This window comes from Aptenodytes forsteri, unplaced genomic scaffold, assembly GCF_000699145.1.
Source record: "Aptenodytes forsteri isolate BGI_AS27 unplaced genomic scaffold, ASM69914v1 Scaffold290, whole genome shotgun sequence".
Taxonomy (NCBI): domain Eukaryota; kingdom Metazoa; phylum Chordata; class Aves; order Sphenisciformes; family Spheniscidae; genus Aptenodytes; species Aptenodytes forsteri.
In genome coordinates, this window is record NW_008795244.1 from 120118 (window position 1) to 146430 (window position 26313).

The 26313-nt window shown below is 41.6% G+C and overlaps 1 protein-coding gene across 1 annotated transcript in view; it reads left to right on the forward strand.

Annotated features, from left to right (window-relative positions):
• The window catches only part of RAVER2 (ribonucleoprotein, PTB binding 2), a 37002-nt gene extending 10825 nt beyond the window's left edge, over positions 1–26177 (forward strand). Inside the window, exons 3-14 of the mRNA XM_009278743.1 lie at positions 2963–3432; positions 8011–8202; positions 9086–9212; positions 10152–10234; positions 13683–13787; positions 13964–14075; positions 15193–15446; positions 17459–17570; positions 17939–18084; positions 19893–19982; positions 20638–20766; positions 24131–26177. Of these exons, the coding sequence (XP_009277018.1) occupies positions 2963–3432; positions 8011–8202; positions 9086–9212; positions 10152–10234; positions 13683–13787; positions 13964–14075; positions 15193–15446; positions 17459–17570; positions 17939–18084; positions 19893–19982; positions 20638–20766; positions 24131–24277 (1967 nt within the window). The 3' untranslated portion in view covers positions 24278–26177. The remainder of the gene's footprint in view (positions 1–2962; positions 3433–8010; positions 8203–9085; positions 9213–10151; positions 10235–13682; positions 13788–13963; positions 14076–15192; positions 15447–17458; positions 17571–17938; positions 18085–19892; positions 19983–20637; positions 20767–24130) is intronic.
• The last annotated feature ends 136 nt before the right edge of the window (positions 26178–26313 follow it).

Sequence of the window (26313 nt, forward strand, 5' to 3'; positions counted from 1 at the left end):
CGGGGCTGTGGGCACCTTTGAGCTGCCCTTGGGACCTGGATGGGGTACAGATACGGTGGGTGGTGTGGCTCTCCGTTGCCCACGGGTGTGGGCACCTTTTGGCTGGCTGTGTGATCGTGACGGGGTACAGATACGGTGGGTGTTGAGGAGCTCCCGTTGTCCACAGCTGCGTATTCCTTCCATCTCCGTGTGGGACTACGACATGTTACAGAGGTGGCGGGTGTTGTGGAGCTCCCAGTGTCCATGGCTGTGGGTACCTTTGAGCTGCCTGTGGGACCTGGATGGGGTACAGATACGGTGGGTGGTGTGGCTCTCCGTTGCCCACGGGTGTGGGCACCTTTTGGCTGGCTGTGTGATCGTGACGGGGTACAGATACGGTGGGTGTTGAGGAGCTCCCGTTGTCCACGGCTGCGTGCTCTTTCCAGCTGCTTGTGGCACCATGACATGGCACAGAGGTGGTGGGTGTTGTGGAGCTCCCAGTGTCCATGGCTGTGGGCACCTTTGAGCTGCCCTTGGGACCTGGATGGGGTACAGATATGGTGGGTGGTGTGACTCTCTCTTTGCCCACAAGTGTGGACACCTGGCTTTCTGTAGGATGATGACACGGTACAGGTATGGTGAGTGTTGCGGAGCCTCTAAGTCTTTGCTCACCCGTCTCCTCATCTGTCTGTCTGGGCTGGCGCAGCCCTTTTTTCATACCCATCTGGGGCCTACCGTGTCTCCGACACCACTATGATGTATACCCACATGATCAGTCTGCTGGCTGTGACATGGCCATGACATCAGCAGGGCTGGTTCCAGGATGTCGTTTGGAGCCCAGCCCTGGGCTACCCAGGGGAGAAGGTTGTGATTGTTCCCTTTGCCCATGGCTTTGGGAAGCTCCCTGAAAGACCAGGATGGGGTAGAGGCCAGGGCTGTCTTACCTGTCCTGTAGAGTGCTGAGAGCTCTCTGCCCGAGTGATGAGGTGGGAGATGACAGGAGCGTGCTGTCGTGTGGTTATGCCCATGTCCAGGCTGTGGCTGTCAAAGACAGGAGAAGCAACAATCACAGCAGCCACCCTCTGTTGCCATGAGCAGCCCCGGCCTCCTTGCCTGGAGCAATGCCAGACTCAATGCCAAGGCTTTCTATCATACAAATCCCAGCCCGCCAGGAGACACCTGTCCTGGGCCTACCCTGTCGCTTACTCCACCATGACATGGACCAGTGCCAACGTTCTGCCTGCTGTGACATGGCCATGACATCCCCAGGGCTGGTGCTCAGCCCTCGGCTACCCAGGGGAGAGGGTTGTGGAGCTTCCTTTGCCCATGCTTGTGGGAAGCTCCTTGCAAAACCAGGATGGGGTAGAGGCCAGGACTGTCTTATCTGTCCTGTAGAGCATTGACAGCTCTCCGGCCAAGTGATGAGGTGAGAGAGGACAGGAGCCGTGGTCTGGTTGCGTCCCTTTCCAGGAGCCTGGCTGTAATTCTCAGGAGAAGCAACAAAAGAGGACTCACCTTGCATTGCTGTGGGCAGCCCCAGCCCCCTTCCCTTGCCTTCCCCTCCGTGCCTGCTCCTCTCAGCCCTCGCTCGCCTGCCTCCTCGTCTGCCAGTCTGGGCTGGCGCAGCCCTTTTTATAGTCATCTGGGGCCAACCATGTCACCAACCCCTTTGTGATGTGGACTACCATGAGCAGTTTGCTGGCTGTGACGTGGCCATGACATCACCAGTGCTGGTGCCGGGAGTTGGTGCTGCATCCATGTGATACCGCTTCTCCAGCAGTCAAATGAGAAGACACAATTAAATAAACAATAAAATGAAATAGAAAACAAGAATTGGTAGTGCTGGGGAAGGAAATGAAGTAGCTGTAGGATCAATGTAAGAAGAGCAGCTCAGCAAAGGTGGGTCCTACCCACTGCCCTGGTGGGGGGCAGATTTGGGTGGTACTGGCTGCTGAGATTTGTGGGTTTGAAGGCTATTCTGGAAGACGCACGCTTGTTGAGTTTTCTGAAGGTGATCTTTCACAAGTTTGGCATTGAAGACATGTCCCAGTGCCCGACCCTGCATCCACGAGTGGCTGGCAATGCTGAGGGAATCTCTGTGTGAAGTGCGAGACTTCGTCTGTCTTTCCCTGAAATGAACGAAAGTTTTTGCGTGGGACTGCCCTGTCCTGTGCACTTCAGTTCGTTACTGGAAGAAAACACATGAATTAGCTTCCATCTGCTTGGTTTCTTCAGAGTATTACATCCTCTTTAATCCACAGGGCACGAGGCAGCAGGTCCCAACTGAACCACAGGAGTTTCCCTCTGAACAACCGGAAATACTTTTTCATTGTGTGGGTCTCCAAGCACTGTTACAGGTTGCCCAGAGCGGTTGTGGAGTCTCCATCCTTGGAGATATTAAGAACCCATCTGGACATGGTCCTGTGCAACCAGTTCTGGGAGGCCCTGCTTGAGCAGGGGGTTGGACAAGATGATGACCTCCAGAGGTCCCTGCCAACCTCATCCAGTCCATGGTTCTGTGATTGTGTGAAATGCTTTACAGACTGAAAGCCCAAAAAAGATTCAGTGACCCCAGTCACTGACCCCATGCACACTGAAAGATTCAGTGTGAGAATTTATGGATGCTGTCTTCAAAGAGTCAGTAGAATCAGTAATCTGTTGACTTCAGTATAAAATTTAATTGCTTTTTGTTTCCCAAATGTAAAATTTTGCTGTGTTACAAGTAGTGAAGTTGTGTGTGTCTTTGTTTCTATAGTCACTCTTTGAGTTAATTACTTACGACGTCCAGTTGATAATGTCAAATTTTAAAATACATATTACAGCATATTTCTCTATCTATTGCATCTTCAGGGTAAATCCCAAACTCTTATTTTTCCTGTAACTTATACCGGTGGGTTTTGGGGGGAGGGAGAGGTAGACTAATTACCTCTGTAGCTGGAGAGAAGCTGTAGTAGGTGATGTAACTTGTTTTGGTCTCTTACAGCATTCGTTACTCTGTTAAATGGAGAGCAGGCTCAAAACGCGATTCGGAAGTTTCACCAGTATTCTCTTCGGGGAAAAGAAATATCTGTGCAACTCCAACCAACAGATGCTTTGCTTTGCATTACTAATTTGCCCATTTCGTTTACGTTAGAAGAGTTTGAAGAACTTGTGCGTGTGTATGGCAATGTTGAGAGATGTTTTTTGGTCTATAACGAAGTTACTGGCCATTCAAAGGGCTATGGCTTTGTGGAATATATGAAGAAGGATTCTGCTGCAAAGGCGAGACTGGAACTTCTGGGGAAACAGTTAGACGAGAGCACTCTCTTTGCACAGTGGATGGATGTGAACCAGCTGACGACAAATCTTATTCACTCCAGGTGCCTTTGTGTAGATAAATTTCAAAAGGACTACGCTGATTCAAAAGAACTGATCCAAGCTTTCTCACTAAAGTATAAACCTGTTTTCTGCCAGGTATGTTGAATTTGTATCTTTTGGAAGACCACGGTCATGATTTAAGTAGCTCTGTATTTGCATCTTCACTGCTTGCTGCCTTACCTTTTTATTTTTCATTTAAGTTGTGAATGGTTATGCATCTGCATTGTGATATATGATGTGGTATGGATGCTTTATTGGTATGGGTTTGCAGTGATTGGTCGATGTCATCTGGGAATTCTGCAGGAGACCACTCTCATGAAGCGCCAATAAAATGTTTATAAGACATCCCCTCCTCATGTATTTTATTGAAAATAATTTTAGAAATATTTTAGAGAGCTTTTAAAGAAAATGGTGATGATGGTTTTATTGCTCAGTAAAGAAAGCCAGAGTGTACGAATACCAGAAGTGCAACAGTTTAGATGATGGAGAATATATATATATGTGTATATAATTAATATATTTAAGAAACCTCTGCAAATATCTAATGTGTTTTTTCCCTAACTGGAGAAGATGTAGGCTTGGGATCTCCTAGTTGGCTGGGCTTGCCAGTGATAGAAGTGGCAAGATCTTTTGGCAAGCTTGCCAGGTACAGAAGAGGTAGATCCTTACAGGCCTTTGCAAGTGTAAAGGTTTCCTTCTCATCATCATGGGTTGTGAGATACTAGACCACAAATAAAATGTTGCTCATAGAAGTGGTGCAGACCAGTGTACCATAAACAGGCAGTAGAAAGAAAGCTTGCTTTATGGTCACACAGTTGGGTATGATTTCAGTTTGTTTTGGGTTTTTTTTTTCTTAAGTATCTTGGAAGGCTGCTCAGGGATTAGCTTCAGGGATAAGTAACCAGAGATTCTCAGCATCTAAGACCGGAAGGTCCATCAGGCTGTCTAGTCTGACCACCTGCAGGCCATCACATTTTCCCTAGTGCTCTTTTCGAGCCCCGGTAATCTGTAGTTGGCTAAAGCACATCCTTATACTTGTTTGATCCAAATATACCAGGAGATGCCTAAATTGGAAGTAACTCTTTCCAGAAACTGCCCATCCCTTGTTATTTTGCACTTGTGTCTCTTTTCTCAGTTGAAGGTATCTGGCTTCAGCTTCACCTCACTGATGACTAGATTGAGGAGCCTTTGCTCCCCACTATTTTCTTCCTGTAAGAAGGTATTATATGCTGTAATTAAGTAATTTGCTTAATCTTTGTTTAATTAGCTAAACAGCTTGATCTTTTAAAGTCTTTTACTTCAGGGCATTTTTCCAGCTGTCAGATAATCCAGAGGCTGTTATCAGCTCCCCCCAATTTTTCAGCATTCTTTTAAAATTCTGAAGTTCAAAGAATAACAGACTGCTTTGATAAAGATGGTTTTCACTAACAGTATTCTACTGTGCACTTAAAAATTGACTTTTACCTTCCTTCTTAAATCATAATGATACATGGGTCACACCTGGTGTAGGTGAGGATTGTGTATGCATTGTGTCAGTAAATGGCACTAAATACATGTTTCTGTAAAATACAGGAATTGAACAGTATGCTTTTGAATTAGGAAATAGGCACCCAGTCAAAAATATATCCAAGAAAACATTCTTGGCACGTTCTCATATTACCTATCATTTGTATAAACACACTGTGTAATGGAATATGCTGGTTTTGGCTGGGATAGAGTTAATTTTCTTCATAGTAGCTACTATGGGGCTATGTTTTGGATTTGTGCTGAAAACAGTGTTGATAATATACGGATGTTTTCGTTATTGCTGAGCAGTGCCTTCACAGAGTCAAGGCCTTTTCTGCTCCTCAGCCCACCCCACCAGTGAGTAGGCTGGGGGTGCACAAGAAGCTGGGAGGGGACACGGCTGGGACAGCTGACCCCAACTGACCAGAGGGATATTCCATACCATATGACGTCATGCTCAGCATAGAAAGCTGGGGGAAGAAGAAGGAAGCGGGAGGGACGTTCAGAGTGATGGCGTTTGTCTTCCCAAGTAACCGTTACGCGTGATGGAGCCCTGCTTTCCTGGAGATGGCTGAGCACCTGCCTGCCGATGGGAAGGAGGGAATGAATTCCTTGTTTTGCTTTGCTTGCGTGCACACCTTTTGCTTTACCTGTTAAACTGTCTTTATCTCAACCCACGAGTTTTCTCACTTCTACTCTTCTCTCCCACATCCCACCGGTGGGGGGTAGTGAGTGAGCGGCTGTGTCGTGCTTAGTTGCCAGCTAGGGTTAAACCACGACGTCGACTAATAGGCAGATCATAGAAGTATGATAATAATAGGAAAAAAAGTTTGCTTATGATAACTTGTGACTTACTCTCAGGGAATAAACGTGATTTATTCTCAGTCATGCCTCATGTTTCCACTGGGCATCCAACAGGTACTGACTGGTAAGGGAGGCTCTGCCTTGAGGGGTGGTGGGGAGAGGCAGCAGAGGTGATGGTTTGCAGGTGTAATGGGTGAGTGATGGAGGCGAAGCCCATGGGCTAACGGGAAGCAGCCCTCCGGAGAGGGAAGATATGAGGGTGGAGGTAGGTAAACAAGTAGTTCAAATTTGATAGATGAAAAAGGGAAGACGGCGGATGAATTCTCATCACAATAGTGCTAATTAATTATGGTTTTATGAGTGAGATGACCTAAAAATTAAGTACAAAGAAAGGAGAAGGAGGAAGACCCGAGAAAGTGTGGAAAAAGCAAGGAGGGGGGTGTGACATGATAGGTAGAGACATTAGAGGAAAACTAGGAGAGGGCAGGGTAGCAGAAACCTGGGTGGGGAGGGAATTTCAATAGAGAATGACTAGGAGAAGTGCCTTTGTCTGGAAAACTTCTGGAAGAATGAATACGTTTTAGAAAAACAATTAAAATGTTCGTTCACACTCTTGTTATTTTATGTCTCCATGACTAGAGGCTCTCTCTTCCTTCTGTTTCCTAGACTTGGCCAGTCCAGCCTTCACACCACTCCTGCATTCAGATTGTCCCTCCAGTAGGGTCGCTTTGACCATTTTGCCCATCTCCTGATGCGGCTTCTTTAATGTAGCTGTCTTGTGCTGCTTTCATGGCTTAGTTCTGCTGGTAACTCTGATGCAGTATTTAATCATGTAAATATGATCTTTTACCTAAAATTCGTAGCTGAACTCATGAAATAAACTCTGGTTTATTTCATTTTATTCCAAAGTTACCAATTTTTGAAATCAATTTGATTTCTCCTCTGTTAACAATAGAAATGTTCTGTCAGGAAGAGCTGAAGCTGGATATTTATACATGGGTCTTAGAAAAATGGCATTTCCTAGGACTTACAGGAACATGTTTTGTCCTTTGCTTCAACAAAATGGACCAGAAAACCTCTTATGTCTTCTATGGACCAGAAAAACTTCTTACATCAACTTTAAATTGTCACTAGGAGGTATCCACTGTTATCTAGACAGGGACAGAGGGCTTTTCTTCAGTACCTGTTTACTTGGGAAGTTTAAAAATTCCTGATCTGTTTGCAAGAATACTGGTAGCTGCACTTTCACATGTTAAGGGAGTTTTTAACTGTGCATGAAACTGTAATACGTTCCATAGCTGCAAACCATTCTTTTCACAAGTACTTCAGGTCTTTACCAGTGCAGCTAAACTGATGTCAAAATAAAATATAATGCTTCTCCACATAGACACACACACATATATATGCATAGCATATACATATCTATGTGTGTATTTATATATCAAAATGTGTGTGTTCTCCAGAGCTCTTCCCAGAGGCCAGTCTTTAACAGTGGCATTAAAGATCTGATCACCTTCTTTTTCTTCAAAATCTTTGAGGTTTATATTTCAATTGTTAGTGTAAATTTGTGGGACCTAATAGTTGGGAATAGGTTGTTTTTATCCAGTGAAATCTAGAGGAGATTTCCTCTCTTCTGCGTCAGAGCTAGTATCAGTATATCATTTCTGTTCATTTTGGGACTGGAGATTTTGCCTAAGCTTTATTCCCTCCCTTCTCACCCCCTTTTTTTGTTTGATTTAAATCTGCTCATTCTGCTATAAAACTCTGCAAACAAAGCACAGATCATTGTTTGATATGTAAGCCTGTTTCCAGTCTGCTTGATTGATCAGTCTGGCATCTTCTCTTGGCATTAAATACAACCACAGACTTCATATTCTCCTAAAAGGCAGTATATATTAGTGGAATTTGCATTGTTACATGTTTCAATAACTATCATGTAGTCTGATGAATGACATTTTTATTATTGTAGGCTTAAAAACTGAACAATAATGAGTTTATAATTCTTATCCTGCAAAATAAAAATAAAAATTATTGTCACATACAGCTGTATTTACAATTTCCTTCTCATTTCTTCTTTAGTCTGAAAATATGTGTTAAATACATTTCATAGCTCAGGTTCCTCATGAGATTAGATTGAAGTGAAGGTGGTAATTCAAGTAGATAGAGCGTGCATGCCAAATATATGAAGATACGATATTCAACTTATATCTAGCACGTTTGAGAAAGAAACATACTGATTTGGGTAGGCATTAACACAGGGTGTCAACTGTTTGCGAAGTATTTTGCAAGGGATAGGTGAAAATATCGCAAGGCAGTTCCTGAAATTCTCCATTTTGTTCAGCGTATTGTGAAATGTTGTTTCAGTTTGCTCAGGATGAAGATAGTTATATTGGTGACTTTGCGGTGGTTGAGTATGAAACTGCAGAGCAGGCTGAGAAAGTACAAGAAATCACCGATGGCATGACTATCAAAGGAAAGAGAGTCCAGGTGTCGTACTGTGCTCCAGGAGCGCCAGGCAGAAGCACATTAGCAGCACTTATAGCAGCACAAAGGATGGTAAGATATTTGCAAATCTGTTTTCGGAATGAGTTTGATACACCTTGAGTGGCCTGAGTTGGGTCAGAGGCATTCAGCTGCTTTGCATTAGGAAAACAAGCCAAGCTTCTGTAAGCATTAGCCATTTTTTTTTAATCTAGTCAGCCCAATTCAGTCTCCTTCCTAGGAAGAGCATGGCCATATTCTGCAAGGAGGAAGGGTAAAATACGGCCATAAGCTATCACAAAGTTATACTTGCATAGCTCTGGGATTTTAGTAAATTTAATCTTCTGTACGAGAAATTGTTCCAGTTCAAAACAAAAGTAACTGCAAGTGGAGTCATTTGACAAGTTAAAACTTGGTTTAAAACAGAGAGGCAAGAATTTGTCAATTTTAAGATAAATTTCAAGGTAGAAGAAATAGTTTAATTTCATGCTTGATAGAGAAGAAAGCTTTTTACACCCACATGTCTTATCAAATTATTTCCTAGAAAATTGGATGTGATAAGTGTTACATGAAGCTGTCTTAAAAGTAGAAGCAGAACAGTCTCATTACTTCAGCTAACTTTAGCCCACATCTTTATAAAAGAGATGAGTGGTGCTATTATAAGATAGGCTGTGGTGTTCATGTTAACAGTGCCTTTCATAATCTCCTTTATCAATAACTCTGTCTTGGCTTAAGGGAAAAAAAGAAATGAGTCTCAGGAAAAATAATATGCTTGAAGTTTTGGGGGAATAGTTTATTAGGCGTTTCATTTGAGGGAAAAGGAGCAGGAAACAGGGAAGGAGGTGTTTTTTCTGTCTAAAATGAAATGTGTACATTACCGTCACACAAGTTTGAGGGATTTAGATGTATTCTTTGTTTTCTCCTGATTCTAACATTTTTGTATCTCTCTTAATTGGAGATGAGGAACAATAGGAAAGGTTTGCTTCCAGAGCCAAATCCAGTGCAGATTATGAAAAGTTTTAATAATCCAGCAATGTTGCAAATGCTACTGCAGCCCCAGTTGCGTGGACATGCTGTTAAACCTGGTAAGTTGTTTTAAAACTGAGTTAAAAAAAGAAACCTTGTTCTTGGTGATACAAGGTTTCAGCAAAGGAGACAAGCAGAAATACTATTTTAAAATCTGTGCAGACACTGTTTCAGTGTGTCTGTGTAGACACTCACATTTTGTGAAAGAAAGAGATGGATTGCTACAGTATTGTGTCTGGGAAAAATTTAGTGTTACCTAAAAATGTCCTCACATTAACTCTGTGGTCTCTGAATGTTTATATTAGAAATGGGTTTAAAATGAAATGTCTTTTGCAGACATCATTAAAATGGCAAGTTTAAATCTGATTCTAGATCTGAATTTTGCGGCCTGAGTCTTTCTCCTATTGATTCCAATGTAAATCGTTATTCACTTGGATGCTACCATAGTCGTACACAGCATTTCATAATGATATTAGCCAAAAACATTTCTCTGTCCTCTTATTACAATGGATATGAATAAACATATTAAAAACAATCTTGCCACATTTCAAATGGTGAAAGTATTAGGAACAGGAATGAGAACAGATAATTTGAAGAGTCCAGTGGGGCACAGCTAAGTTTGTGGCATAATCTACTGAGAGAAGATACACAGAAATTGTGTGTGAAGTGAACACTGTAGTGAAGAAACACTAGCTAATGCTGAAGTTTCGAAGCACTTTAGATAATGCTGTGGACTTGCAGTCAACTGCAGGCATTTCTGCATCTTTGATCAAAACTCTCAGCTTTAGAGGAGCTCCATGAAAATATATTTGATCTTTAATATGCTGTGAATTGCAGATCAAAGCTTGGGTGTATTGAAAGGTTTCATTATAGTGACCTTTAGTATACTAGAAAGTTTTGTGGAAACCAAATCTGAAAAATAGAGAATAACTCTTACAAAGATCTTTACTTGCCTAACTTATAAAGCACTGCAACTTTGTCTTGTGTTTTTAAAACAGTTCTTGGAGCATCTGCAGGTTTACCTCACCTTATAAATTCAGCAGTTGGCCCACCTTTTTTGCAGTTGAATAAAGTTCATCAGGTATGTGACAAAAAAACTTTGTCAAAATACATATTTGTGGAGATCTTAGCATGAAAAATATTCTCAAAGTTTTAAGAAATTACGACTAAAATCAAGTGTTCTCATTAAAGCTGTCTTTAAGAAAAGCTCTCTATTATGAGATGCCTATGGGGATGTAAAAGCAGACTGTGCTTACTATCCACAAGTGAGTTATTTTATCTTAACGGAGCTTTTGATTTGCTAACACCTGCCGATGTAGAGACAACTTGCCATTACTGGCAAAAAAAATCCTCTTTAAATTAGAGCTTGAGGGGCATGGCACGTCCATTTCTCTTGGAGCTGCTCATACACACTTCCTGTAGAGACCCGATTGTTTTATCTTATTCAAGCCAAGAAGCTTAGCATTGTTGTCTTCATTTTAAAGCTTGCAGGGACCAAAATGTGCTATATATGCCATAAAAAATAGTAATTTGTAGTAATGTGCTTCTTAGTCAAAAAAACCCCAAGGTTATAAGCTGTTTAAAGTGTTCTCAGAGTATCTGTAACTCATTGTAAAGTTGATACGACTTCCATATGGACACCGGAATTCCTGAAAGATACTATAAAGGATATTTGGGATGAGTTTGCCCTAGAAACTGGTGATGAGACTGTGCTAGAGTAGCACCCACAACCAGAACTCCTCCTTGCAGCAGTTCACTTGGTCAGCAGCCTGCCTGGCCTCCACCTTGCATTGAGGTTCTGGCAAAGATTTCTCCAGCTCTGCCAGGAGCCAAAATTTGGCTTTAATATTCATGGTGGGGATTTTCATAAGTACCTATGAGGGACTGGAGTCAATTGCTTTGACTTACTATTTCTGATGTTTCAGAAATTCCAATTTAAAAAATAAAATCCCCTTAAGTAGTTCTTATTTCTGCTGCTCTTTTGGCAAACACAGACTTACAGATTTTAAAAAAGACCAAATTAAAATGTTAAGTATATTTAGCTTTTCTATTTTTTTCTGCTAAAAACTGGTAGGTGAATATATTAATTTTGAAAAAATGCTACTTGATTTTGCCCCATCAGATGAGTTGCTTTTGTCCTGTACAATGAAAAAATACATCATTCTTTGCTTGTACTTCTTTTATTTAAATGACATTTTCAATTTCGTTACTGCTGCTCTCTCTTCAGCCTTGAAGAGTCTATGCTTCCTTGGAAGACAATGGGAATGTTTTCTAATCACAGCTGGATACAGGCATGTTGTACACAGTTAACGGTGTGATTGATGATGGTCCAATGTTTTTTGGCTTAAGAGTGCTGCAGCCAAACAACTTCGTGTTTTCTCTTTAGAGAGACTTACAAGTCTAATTCTCTTCCAGGGAGCTTCCTGTCATTTAATTCATTGGATTAAATTCATTTAATCCAAATGTGGTCTAATAGCCTGAATTTTATGGACAGTGATTTGATTATCCCAATTCCTTCTATTACGCACATTTTTCTGTTATTCAGTGGCTTATTTCAGAGTATTCTCTAAAGCCAGAGAACCATGTCACTATTTTTATTGTCTTGAGATTCAGTATTGTCACAAGATAGAGAAACAGACAGCGTCTTGGCTTGACTCTCTCCCCACGTCCCCAGTCACACACTGATTCAGCTTCCTGTATATCTTGGTTTTGCTATTTTATATTCAAGGTTTTGTAAAGTAATATAATGAGAAGAAACAATATTTTTAGGATGATTATGCCACAACATTATAAAATAACTGATAAAAAAAAGATTCAACAGAAGGGAATTTGAACAAATGGGTTATTTATCCAGTAATCTTTCAACTCTGGAGGTAGCATGACTTTCAACTTCTTTCTTTTAATTTCTCTTAGATACAATTATCATGTGCCAAAATAAAGCATTTTAAACTTTCTCAGTGATGTGTTTTCCTGTGTCATCCAGCAGTTTATTAAATCTTTATTAACCCAGAGACTTTCTTTTGAGGATTCTAACCAACCTGATTTTCCACTCTTGTATTTCTGAAAGTTTTTTGCAGTTGAACTAATACATTTTCTTTGTTCACTTAACCAAGTTTAGAAGGAACAACCACTGGTATTGGTGACAATAACAGCTCTGAATAATTTCTACTGGAAATCACTAAGGCAATTAAAATAGCAGATGCATAACTAATCTAGATATGGCCCTTTTCTGTTTTATATTGCACATTTCTGAGTCCAGAAGACCATATTATAGGCATAGGGGATTTTCCATAAGGAATTTGACCCTACCACACACAGATACAACCTAGGCTTGAAAATATTTGTGAGGTGTTTTGCAGGAGGCTGCAAAATCTGCAAAGACATGCATCGGGAGAGCTGCCTTCTTTTTGGGTTCCATCTTCTTTACCTGGTTTTGGTGATCTTTCCTGTGTAGGAGATTTCAAAAAAATGAGGAAGGCTATACTTGTCGTGATTTGACACAGTCAGTGTCCCACATATCTATTCTTGCACCGCTGTACAAAAAGGTTTGTAGAGCAACCTATATTTTGCCTGGCAAATCATGCTCAGGAGCTGCTGCCAGAAAGTTTCAAGCTTGTGTTCAGCTAGCAGGAATTATAATGCGGTTTTGTGATCCAGAGTGGACATAGGGTTTCTTTGAAGCCACTGTGCTAGCCAGAGCACCTACTGCTGAATATACCAGTAGGAGAGTCTGAACGTGGTACCCTAAAGCTGTTGATTAAGTGGCTCAATTCTGGTGGCAAACTGATCCAGAATTTTTTTAATGAAAAATATAAATATTTTATAGACTTGACAATCTGTAGGCACTGTGATTTGTGAGCTTTTTAATGGTTCTGGAATAGAATTTCGTGTATATAGTTGCCACTAAAAAGAGGGAAAAACATACCTGGATATTCCTTTTTGAAAGTAAAGATACTGTTTGGTAACTGTAAAGCAAGGGATGAGAGTCCTTGCCAGTTACAGCCGAGTCCTGTACAGTGTATAGATATTTGGCAGAGATTATGTATTAGAATTGCAATGCAAGGCACAATGCAAATATTAACAAACAATGAAGTCCTTATTCGTAGAGCTCATAATCCCCTGAAGTCCTTGTGTCTCATCTTTCTTATTGGCACTGTAGGTAACTCCCCTATCTGTCTGCAGAGGCTTCAGACGCATTTAGCTTTCCCTGTTGGCTTAGACACAGGGGCTGCAATAGAGTCTGGATTGTATTTGAAGTATACTCTTCATCCTTTAAAAGCCATCAGAAAGCATACTTGTGGTTGTGAGGTGAAAAAAAAGGGCTGGGAGGAAGAGAGGTTAAAAGAACTTGAAATAATTTTCTATGAATGAAGCAAAAATTTAGTTCTGTGGAGGAAATAGTTATTTTCCTTTGCTGTATTAACTCAGAAACTAATTTAAATTTCTTTCAGCAGTATCATCTGAAAATGTTTCAAGAATGTACTGTTTTCCATGACTGTCAGCTAAGACTTACTTTATTAATTTCACAGAGTTCAGTTCTGGGGAGTACATCTAACTTACTGCTGCAGAGCCCTGCTCACCTACCATTGCCACAGCAGCAACTGATGAAGATTGAAAACATTCAGGCTAATAGTGTAAGGTCATCACTTTAACTTTGACTGTCTTTGGACATTCTTATAACTGATAAATAATTTTCTTCATCTAGTATAATTTAACAGTTTAGTGTATCTAAAAAGATTAACTGAATGTGAAAGTTATAAGAAATACCTACAGACATTGTTTTAATCATTTATTCTATTCTTCCTCATAGAAACCAGGTTTGCTGGGAGAACCTCCAACAATGCTGCTTCAGACAGTACTGGGAATAGGGGTAATGCCATCAGTGAGTTCAGGCATGGGAACCCGTGGAGAAGCTCTTAAGTGTAAATGACATTTTATTTCATACCAAATCAGTAGAAATGCTCAGCTTGAAATTATGCACCTTACTTTCTCCCACTTTAGCAAAAGCAATAATATGTTTGAACCTTATCACTGCACAGTAAGGTAGGCAGAGAGCCGGACAATAATGCACGTTATATAGCTATATAGTTAAGCAAGGTAACAAGTTATATATCTGTATAACCAACTGTAACCTGCTGGTTTAAGCAGGAAACAAACTTGACATATCTTGCCTTGTTGCCTAGCTTCTCTCATCTGTTTGTCAGGGAAGAAAGAGTACACTGGCATTGGTTGAATATTTGCAGGTTGTTAAATATTCTGCTTGCTCAGTTACTACCATTTTTAGTACATTTGGAATATGTTTTTATTTAGGACCAAAATTTTGGGGTTTGTTGTTTCAAAGCAGATAAATCTGAGTAGCTGAAGAGGCACCACATATAGGCTTTTTGCATTCATTTCATTAAGCAATAGAGCTTTAACATCCAGCCTGTGACAGATGTCAATTTTGAATGCAAATTTCTGTGCCAGTGATGCCCTCAATTTTTATGAGGAAAGATCAGCTGTGATACTGCTTAGTGTGTCTTTTTTGTTTCCTCCACTGAGAGCCATGTATTCTGCAGTTCTTAGATGTGGTCTGAGTAATGGTAGTAACCAGGAGCAAGGAAGAGCTTGTGGGGGAAAGGGGCGGGGAAGAAACCTATTCTGGACGTCTAGATTTTAATTTTGGAGAATACTTTCTCTTTTGTTTGTAAAAAGAATTTTACCAATACCAATTGAGCTGGGATTTTTCCCCTCTATTCCAATACAGGATCTCTAGGATGTTGTTCACAGGTTTTTGAAAGTGACAGGAAACACTAAGTAACCTATTATCGTAGTGAACGTTTAGAAAAGTCAGTTTTCTTCTATTGTATTAGCTTTAAATAGAGTTGTTTGCTCCTGGGATGGTAAAAGATTAAAAACTATCGTCAGAATCCAGTGTTCTGGGACAGCTGTAAAATAGATCTCTAAATGTTTTTCTCATTGCTTAGTAAAAACCACAAACAAAATGTACTGATAAATCTTGTCTAACAGAAAAGTTTCTCCATTTATGGTTGACTGCAGCATCTAATCTGACTCCAATTCAAACAGCAGCAGCAGCAGGGATGGGCATGCTGCCATTCTTTCCGAATCAGCACATTGTTGGACAAGCTATACCAGGGCAAAATAACGCTCCAGATAAACAATCGACTACCGAAGCGGTTGTCTCGGGTTCACAGCCTTATCATCAGACCTTAACAAATCTTTCTGCGGGAGCTTTGCGGGCTGGACATGCCAAACAACAAAATCAATTAAAAAGCACTGATACAAGTCTGGGGGTAAGGAACATTGAATACAAATATTTTCTTTTTTCTTATGTGTGGATTTTCTCTTTTTTATTTTAACATGCTTAAGAGTTAACTGCAACTGCTTATTGTAGTTCTTCACTATAAAATTTGCTAGATCACAGGATCATTCATGAGACATTTTAAGGTCATTTCGGTTATGAATAATAGGGAGAGAACAATAATGCTTTTTGGTGGTCCAAATGAATTAACAAAGGAATCTTTTTACAATGCTGGAGGGTTTTTTTTTTTCCCCATGTGTATGCCTCATAGTATTTGATGATGAAATTATCTCAAGGGTAATGTCCCTTTTAAAGACTGAAAATTGAACTTGTGGTTGAATTTCATGACTAATCAGGAGCAATTCTGGTGGTATGCAGGGCCTTTGGGTTTCCAGGAGGTGTGTGTATATATATGTGAGTGCGTAAATTTTCCGCTTTTAATCTGTACCCTCTTAGCCATAGCTGACATATTCTTAGTCTGTATCAGTTTTAATATTTAATCCGTTGAAGGTGGGGTGTGGAAGGATGATGGGTTGGGATTTAAGTTGAACCAGAATGGTCTAGTTTTTTTCAGAAGTTTTTTCCTGTCATTAACAGAATTTGCTTTTTTTATAATATACATAAATACTTTGACATTTATGGGGAAACGTTCTTAATTCAGATCAGATCTGTGTTTTCCTTACATATTTTCTGAAGCATCTGAAGTGATTACGTTATATACAGTATTGGTGTCTGCCTTTATTAGACAGCTTTGACAGATTTGGTCCTACTTCAGAAAGTATACTTTTCATTTTTTAAATCATTTTTTGCTGTAATGAAGTGGAATTTTACCTATGTATAGATACACGTAGATAAAATACACAGGGTGTATGTGTATACATATATAAAATCAGTGTTTTATTTCAGCATTTCATTTAGCTAAAATGAAATGTAATTAAACCATTAAAAGTCTAGATAATTCATTTACTTCTATGAATATTGTTTATCAGGAAAAGTTCTTTTTTGAAATCCTGGTAGATGTCTTAATTGTTTCCTTTTCTGCATCAGTAGACAGAAGGCCCAGTTTGCAAAACTCACTTCCTTGGCAAGACAGCCACAGTCTGTATGCTGATACTGAACAGTCATACTGTCTTAAATGCCTGCTTTTGCATCCGGATGAAGAATTTCAGCACTCTGTTGAAGCTTTTTGTGTTTAAAAACTGGTCTCACTGTTTTTGAAAAGTTGTTGATTAACACTATTTTACTAAAAATAGTATTAATCCAGTAAAATAATGGATTTTTTTTCCTTAATGGGCTTTGAAAAAATGAGCAGAATAGATTCAGAATAGAATACTGTATAAAAGTCTTTGAGCTATGTATTTCAGACAAGCTATGTAACTTGCTATAGCTACTTCATCCTTATTTCTGGTATTTGTTCTAACATAACCTAAAGGGAAATAAGCTGGTAGTGTACCCTTCCTAGTCCCTCATAGGAGACACTTCTGGTGGTTTGGAGGAGTGAGTCAGTCCTGACACTTCATTTCCACTCATAAACATTTTCCCCTTTTAAGTACGGGCTCATAAATAGAGTGATCAGTAAGATGTGTTATAATGGCAGATTGCAGACAGTGTCATCTGTCCAGTCCAGGGTTCATTTGTCCTTTATTCGCTTGTGACTCTGGGTGAGAAGAGTTGATTTTGTCTTGGTCATGTACTTAATGCTAACTCCTTGCATCTGGAGTCATTATTCCTTTACTTGAATGTAAAAGGTTTTCTTTTGTTTGTTTGTTTTTTAATATCCTTTAGTAACTTACAGTCTAAAGAGAAACATTCCTACAAAATTTTTGGCAAGAAGAAAGTACAGGCAATGTGTCCAGATAGTTGTCCCCAGTATTTATTTTAAAAGATTTCCTGTTAGATTTCATAGGGCTAAGCTTTTTATAAAATCCTGCTGGGACACTTACCTTATTTCTGACAAATGTTGTATGAATATAATGCAAACTGACCTGTCCAATTGTTTTGCAGACTCCCTTGAAAAAACAGACTTCGCTGCTAGGAGAACCACCAAAAGAAATACGTCTTAGTACCAACCCCTACTTGAATTTGGCAAGTGTGTTGCCTGGTTTATGTCTTCCAGGTAAGCAAACATTTAGCAGTTTTAGTTGCAAGTTTCCTTGACCAGTGTGGCAAATAGTTATTCTGTTTGGCAGGTAATTCCAGTGACCGTAAGATTCATCTTTAAGGAAATCTTGTAGCCTGTCTTAAAATTGCGATGTAATCTATCCTCATAGTTAATATTTTATTTGGGAAGGGTAAATTTTCAGAGTTAATGTGCTTACTGATGTAGACAAACTTCTAGAAAGCCTTTCAATTATTAGTAGCCCTGATTAACATGGCCTAATCTGAAATAGCAAATTTCTGTTTTAATCCCAGAATATTGCTAAACGGAGTGCAACCTAGTTTGTGGAGTTTATGTAAACCATGTATTCTTTGTATTACGAACAGCAATTGCCAGCAAAGCCTCTAGTCCACCGCAGCAGACCGGACTGTCGAACAACATCGTGGATGCTGCTGTGTCTCAGGGAACTACATCACAACATGCAATGGAAAATTATTTTAATTACTCTCAACAGCATGGGGAATACACACAGGTACGTTGTTTTGCAGCGCTTTCTTCTGAAGCCTGGTTTGTCACTCAGAGCTCTGGTAGCAGGATTTTTGGCAGAGATCTACTCAGAGATCCCTCCCTGAGCTGCTCATTGTTTTTCTTTGTGTACTCTTAATGCACTTCTTGGTACACGTGGCCTGATAGCCCTGCGTGCAGTTGAACAGCATTGCCCAACATCATGAACCACTCTTCAGCGATTCCTAGGTTTTCCTACAACCAAAGCCTACCCTCTTCTTCATATTGAACGTTGTAGGTCCCTTTCACTGATAGTTTCTCTCTTTCAGTGTACATTATAAATTTAGCTCAAAGTACACCTAATGCCAGTCATAAAAAGCCTCAATGCATCCCCTGCTGCAGTATCATAACCATTGAAAGATTGCTTCTTGAGAACCTGAGTTCAGTGCTGTCAGCTAAAAAATTACTTCTTCTAACTTCTGGCTTGGCTTTTGTCTGTCTTCAAAACCATGAAGTTTTTCTCTTTCCCTTCCCAAGAAGTTTTAAAGTTTTCTTGCACTTTGGCTAGATCCCAGAGAAGAGTGTGTTCTGTCTACCAGAAGTTCCTGTATAGCTTGGGGAATTTTTGCAGTCTCTGCCAGCTGGTTTCACTACATGGGATTTCTTCACCATTTGCCCCATTTGGTGATCAGAGCATGGGCATTAAAGTGGAGGGCTGCCCCTCATCTGGAGAGTGTTGCAGTACTGAGAGCAAGTACTGGGTTTCACAGACATTGGGACACTCTGTGAAATAACGTTTCCATATTTTATTAGCCATTACTAGTCTGTGTAGAAATATAACTGTATACAAATCAACTATGAGAACTGGATTGTAGTGTTGTCAGGTAATCTGTATAAAAATCTTGGGTCTGCGCTGAGACACCCACCCTGGCTCTGCTGTAGGTCTCTCTATCTCCTGCCCAGTCCCCATCACCTCTTCCCCAGAGTCCCCTCCTACGTCAGGGAGACAGAAACAAGCTGTCTTCTCTTCTCCTAAGCTGCTGGCAAGGAAATCTGTGTTGCTCCAAAACTCCTGGGGTAGAGCAGGGCTGCTATGGGAGTCGATTGGGTCTGGAGGACAGAGAGCAGGTGCATGGGTGGGCACAGCAGTTGTTTTGTATTAGGAGGGTCTCAGCGTGGCCGGGAGGGATGGAGGGGATGGGGTTGCTGCATGGCATGGTGTTCGCTGCAGCAGGGAGCTTTGCCAGGGGCCAGACCCATTTCCTAGTCAGATCAGATGACAGTTGTGGGTTAGAGAAGCAAGAGAGATGTCCTGTGGGCTGTTGTGCTGTGTGTTTCATGTAAGCACTGACATTGTCTTGAATATTTTGTTTGAATCTGATTATTGGCTTTAAATTCATTTTGATGTCTCCTGGAGGTAGTTCCTAACCTCAAATCCTTAAAATACTGTCCAAAAATATCAGTAGTATTGAAGCGTTAGTGGTGTTAGCAGTATCTTTAGTAACATGAAGGACTCAAATGATGTCACTTAGGTGCAGAGATGCCACATGTCATCATTCAGCTATATTTGTACTGTCTGTTCCTTCCACGTAACAGAAATTACATTGTACTTGCATCCGCTGCCAAGACAGTGGTGCCTTGTGTATCTTTTAAGCACTTAACATAGTTTTAAATGTTTGGTTTGAGCTTTATCACTGGTGTTAAACATGTTTCGATGCTTCTTGGAGAGCTTTGCCTTTCATTCATTCTCATGTCCTGCGAGGCCATAAGAATTGTTTTCATTTAAAGTGATCTTAGTAGACAGCTAATGGGAAGAGGTTTTTTCCTCCTTTATAGGAGGCTGTTCAGCAGTGGTATCAGCATTATGCTCAGGCATATAACTCTACCCAGGCAAGAGTCGATGAATTTGAAAATGAAGCCTCTGAGGTGAGAAATAACTTTATTTTCTTCCTGTCTCCATTGGCTGTTTCTCCCATCAGCCGTAAGGGTGCTTTTGGACTCTGGACACCTGCTTTGTTTGTTGATAGTGGCTGCTGCCATCGGTACCGCAGAAATAAGGGGCTGGAGAGCATGGGATGAATGGCACTGCATGGTCACCTTCTGCAGGGCATCCCTGCACAGTTACTCTCCAGGATTCATACTCACACTTTTGATTATATCTGGCATAAATATTCCTCTCTCTAAAATCCCACAATCCAAAGTTACCTGTAAAGTTCAGGAGTGTATTAAAATACTCCTATCAAGAAACAGCACACCATAACGTTATTTCCCAGTGAGTCTACTGAAGGATTGTTTCTCACTCAGGCCATTATATAGCCCGAGGTTTCTGTGACCAATGAGAAGCACACTTTTTTTTTTTTAAGGAACTGTGTAAAGTAAACCGTCCCCCAAATCCTACATTTTGCTCAAGAAATTGCTGCATGCCTGAGCTGCTGTGAATTGTACACTCCTTTTAGCAATTGAGTGTGACTCAGCTATTTTCATATCTGCTGAGTGCTCATTACTATGTCAAGTAAAAATGAATTATTAAACCTATTTTCTTTCAACTTCTGGTTGATCATGGATCCCATTCTGCATTTAGGAATCTACAGGTGGATCTTACCCAGACTACAGTACCTGCTTGCAGGTCATGCCTACACTTTACAGTGGAGCCCAGGGATCATACCAGCCAGGCAGCTTGCAGCTTCCTCCACAAAACCCATTAAATAAGGTGAGAGGAGAGATGGAGCAGAGTGGTTGTAGATGCAGCCCAAGCCAACTGCTGGTGGAAGCACTTCTTATTTGTCTTATGCTGCCACCGAGTGGACTTTGGACCCATAACAAGCCAAGGCAAAGTTTTCCACTGCACCCGTGCTCCTCAGGATCCTGAGTTGCTCAGGATCACACACAGTTCCTGGTGAATGTGATGAACAAAAGCAGTCGTTGGGCAGGGCGTGCCAGCACCAGACCCCCCTCAGAGCCCTCCAGCACCCTGGAGATCAGTGCTCCTCACTGCCCACAAACCACCAAATCCCACAGGCAATAAAAGGCTGAATGTTTGTGAACAAACTTCTTGGAAAGAGGGTATCTGTGAGGGTGAATGTGCAAAAATGCCTTGAAGTAGGGAAATAAATAGGAAGTGAACAAAGGAGGAGGAGGAAGTTCACACTGGTTTTATATGGGGTTTTTTTGCCTGACTTGCAGATGTTTTGCAGTGAGTGCCACTGGGATAAAACCTCTGAAGCAGAGTTGGCAAGTCACAGCAGCGTCCAGGTTACCTACAGCAGCCACTTCATAATACTGTTAACGAGATCCTGAGAGGAAAACCATTTTAAAATGGCTTTCATTTGAAATACATAACAGACATCAGATGCAATCTACTTCAGCCAGACTCATTGAGCAAAGCTTCCTTTGTCTGTTGGATGCAGCAGACACTTAGTTTCATCAATAAAGGATGCAGGAGGGATAGCAAAATGCTATGGAAGCAGCGAGGACCAGCTTAAAGGAGGCTGGAGTCTGGACTAACAGGAGGCCAGTTTAACACAGGCCGAGACAGTGGGGATAAAAGCTTTGTTCAGTCTGAGCGTAGGTCTTCTTGTTTCCCGAGTGCCTTAGAAGTCTTGAGGAATTCATACACTCATGCTGTAGGTAAATCACATTTCTCCTGTTTTTACTGATGGGAGAGACCTTAAAAGCCAGATTGTCATCTGTTTTGAAGCAGCTGCAGGGAAGTATGCCCGTCAGTGTAACGAGCTGCTGCCTTTGTGAGTGCAGTTCCAGCCATGCAGCCATGAGAGTGATGATAATCTCTCTGAGCGCTGCTGGAGGGACACCGAGCTGGCTCTCCAGCCTCTAGTGCAGCTTGTGACCCTTTGCATGGTGCCCGGGCGTGCTGAGAGGAGCCACAGCTGAAGTCAGCAGTCGCATCTGGGAGAGCTTAGGGGTCCAGCCTGCTGCGCGGCTTTCCTCCATCATGGCATTAAATCCCTTCGCTGTGCAGGTTAGCAGCAGGATTCAGCACATGATGTTCTGGCATTCAGGAACTCGCATCTCAGACTTGGCATGAGATTCACGTTTTTTGGAGGAGATTTAGAAGGAACACACAACTGTAGCAATTCATGACTCCTGGATAGGAGACAAGGCCTGGCTGGAGCTGGCTTTGACATGTCTTGGGATAAAGATGGCCAAGGCCTGAACACGTTGCCATGGGCTGTGAAACTTCTAGCTCAGTGCAGCAAAAGATAGCACTTTGAGCTTCCTAACAGCTCTGATATGACTGGAAACAAGTGAAATTGTAACAGGAGAAGGAGATAGATAGTCTGGGGTTTGAGCTAACTAATACCTTTGAGTTTATTATTTCCAGTCTAGAGAGGAAAGCTTGTATGTGCAGGTGATGTTGAACAGCTTGCTCGAAAGTTTGTCTTAACGCCAGATGCCATAAAAGGCAGAAAGAGAGCAGTCGGTCCCTTGGCATAGACTAAACAGAAATACAGTTTGCCTCTGCAGTGAGGTACTTTTCTCATTCCTGGAATCAAAAGATAAATCTCAGTGAAGAGGGCACACAGACTGTTCCCCAAGAGGCTCTGTATTGGTTAAGAGAGTGTGCTCACGTGTGTGTGCTCGCTTTAACCCTGCAACCCTTTTTTCTCCTGTCTCTCTGAGCTGCATTTCAGAGGTTCAGGAGGAGCACCGTCGAAGGTTTATATGAACCATGCAGTGGTGATGCTGCACTCTGCCACGTGAGCCAGGACGCAATGGAGGGTTACCGTACACGTGTGACATCCCCACAGCTGTTAGAAGTGCGGGAGAGAGGACAAGGGGGAAACTAAAAGTCTTTCCTCAAGCAAGTTCCTATTTATGATAATGACAAGTGCATGCTAAAATGAAGTTGGACTTAGCAGAGGGTAATTTGAGTTGTGAATGTGAATTAGCAAGGGGTGCTTCTGAGAACTGCCAGGAAGTGTTTGGCTCAGGGACATTTGGTCAGCACAGCTGCTCTTTTGATTGAGTTAAGGAATTAGTGTCCCGGTTTGTGAAACATGTCAAGGTTTCTAAAATATTCACTCCAGCATGAACCAAACCCCCAAATCTTCTGATCTAGGAGCCAGACTTAACCCAGGACACGCAGTGTGGTTGAGCAGGATGTGATGAGATCAGGTTCAGGTGGTTATTACAGGGCAGATGCTCCGGTCTTTCAGAGCAAGGCGACTGTTTACACCATTTGGTAATGAAATTAATGGCATGGGGGAAAGAGAAGTGATCAAGACTCACTGACTAGGGCGGTGGGCTCTAACATGTATGTACAGCTTCTAGTGCTGTAGGGCCATGGATATTGCAATGTCCTGCTTTGATGGATCCCAAAGAGGCATTGAACCTGAGCCTTGCGTACCCCAAGGAGCCCTTGGCGATGGGGCAGGGTTAGGTCCCCTGTGCCCTCACCAGAAACCCTACTCTGGGACCCTCAGGACTTGCTGTGTATCAGTGTGAGGCATGTTAGTTAGTTAAATTGAAGTTTTGATTAAAAGAGTGGTTACTGCTCTCTCCTTCACTTTGGTACCGCATGTAAACTCATGCCTGCAAGTGGCAGATGGTTACCCATAATCCACAACACAAACCCGCTTTGGCATGGCTGGAAACAAAGTCCTTCAACATCTGACTTGCACCGATAGCTGTGCCAGGACAGTTTAACCCATTCAGCTCTCCAAGGGAAAAGAAAGAGGACCAAAAGGTGGCCCACTGGTGACTTTAAAGGATGAACATGACTGGAGCTGCTATGACGCTGCAGGGTACTACTAGCATGGCCATTACACTGCTGCTTTTTAAATGCACACTGTAGGGTGGGGCCACCTGGCCCCGCCAGCCCTTTGCCCTCACAAAACGCATGTATGGTGAGGCACCGCTGCATTTATGATCAGTTTTTTTAGGGAAAGGGCACAAACACTGACTCATGAGCTGTGTATAGCTGGACCTCAAAGCTGAAGGAGTCGGGCCTTTGGAGTCAGTTACTGGCTCCTGGTCCTTGGCAATTCCCAAGCTTTATTTATTGACACCGTTTGCACTGGATCATGTGTCACTTGTTTTCTTCTTGTCCTTAGGTGGCTCCAACGAGAAGCGAGAAGCGAGGCTCTTCGTACCTCATTTCCTCCCCAGAACCTGGCCCCATGGAGTACCTTGGCCAGCAGACTCAGGGCTCCGCAGTACGTTATGCAGAATCTTCTCTAAAAAAAAAGCGTGTTTATTGAAACCTGAATAATCACTCCTGCCTTAGGGTGTGAAGGCAGGCTTTTCATACCTCTGCTATTTATTGCTGCCTTAACTTCAGACAAATAATTCTTCTTTCTGTGTGGGTTATAAGTATCCCAAGAGGAACAACCTCTGTAACGGGCAAATTTGCCAAGGAAGCGGTACGTATTGCTACGAGGTTAGCCATTTCTCAGTAGTCTGACTTGCCTTCTGAAAGGATGGGATGGTGTTTCCTTTGTCGTCTGCCACTGAAAGTAACAGTGGGCTGAAGCTGACAAAGCAAAGTAACTTGGTGAGTTTTGGTAGCTTACCAGCCAAAAGCAATAAAAATACTGAGGAGGGAACGCTGCTCCTTTCTCTAGTCCTCAGACTGAGGAAGATAAAAGATGAAGTCTTGATTGATAGTGATTTTTTTCTTATTTTTTTAACTCAGAATGTGGGTGGTTTTTTTTCAATCTTGCTTTTTCCAGGATTAAGAGTTCTGCATTTACAGCCTTTATATTTTTAATATTTCTCTTAATCCTGGGATGGAGACATACCAAATGTATTACCAGAGCCTCTGTGATGTTTTCAATAAATGTTTGTTAAAAGTGAGATGCTATACTGTGTGCTGCCTTGCAATATTAAATTCAATTTGGATAGATGATACTTGGACAATGAAGTAACCTTTATCTGCTTTTAGGCCAAGAATCCACAGCTTTTCCTTGGAATAAGTAATTTACAGTTTGTGAATACATCTGTGTAAAACGGTGTATGTGGCAAAGCACCGTCCTCCTTCAGCAGGCACGCGTGTCAGTAAGGCAGGGCTGCCAGCAACGCTTTCAGGGGGTGGAGCGTTGTTAAAGATAACTGAAAGTGGAAGAAATCGACTGCCTGTTGTACTTTTTCTGCCACCTTCTGGATCTGGATGATTCAGAGTTGGAGCAGAAGCGATACTGACATGTTCCTCGGATGACGTCTTTGATCCTGCCTTCCTGCTTGTCACTATTGTTTTCTTTTTTCCAAGCATCTTAACCTTAGACATTTGCTGTGCTCCAAAGCCTGCTAGAGCAGAGCATCCTGGCTCCAGTTTTCACTCCTCCTTACATATTACCTTTTGCATGAAGTAGTTCTCACTAGAAGGAAACAGTATTTACTCACCCTGGTACGGGCCCACACCCATACACTGTGAACTGCAGCAGCCTGCGTGTGTGCCTGCGGGCACAGCCCACAGTGTCTCTGCATGTGGCGCAGCCCGGCTCCTCTGGGGCCTGGGGCCAAGCAGATGGCACCACACAGACATTGTTTCCCAGCTTTGTATTTCTATTTTCTTTTTTTTAAAAGACTTTGTATTTTCAGCTTATTCATTAAGCAACTCTGGCTAGAGTCTTTCTTTTCTGCTGTTAATCCTTGTAGCTGAAGACTTAGAAATCGTTACTATTGAAATCAGCGTTTGTGACAGATAACTTATGAGCCAGCCCTCCGTGCCAGACAGTGCGGGTTTGCTGCCTTGGAATCCTGTTGCAAATTCATTTGGACTTAATTCACTGAGCACTGAGGCCAGAACCCAGGTCCTTCTTTCTTAATCTTGATGATAGATTAATACTGAAGCCATTTTCCAATACTGATAAGTCTTAAACTCTGCCTTTCAAGCTTTGTATTTTCAAAGCTTAAAAAAAAACCCCACAATCAAAATCACTCCTCCCTCAGCAGTTGTGTTGTATAGCTACTACGCACCGCGCATACAGGCAGCAACTGCTTAAGACAGACAGCCAAGTAGCAGCGCAGGTTATAGGAGCTTTTCTGGGATTCTACATGTATGTATTGATAAATTCACTTGTAATATTTTGTTCCAACTGTTTGTATATACAACTTTCTCAACTTGTTATGCTTTTCAATGAAAATAAATTGTTGGTACACAGTTGCAGTGGATTTCTGTGGGAGGAAAACATCTCTGGACTACCTTTAAAGTAATCATGTAATGTAGGGAAGGGTGGTTTTGAAGACAACACGTTCTGATCACCATTCCTATAGAAGTTACTTTTTAAAAATTTTT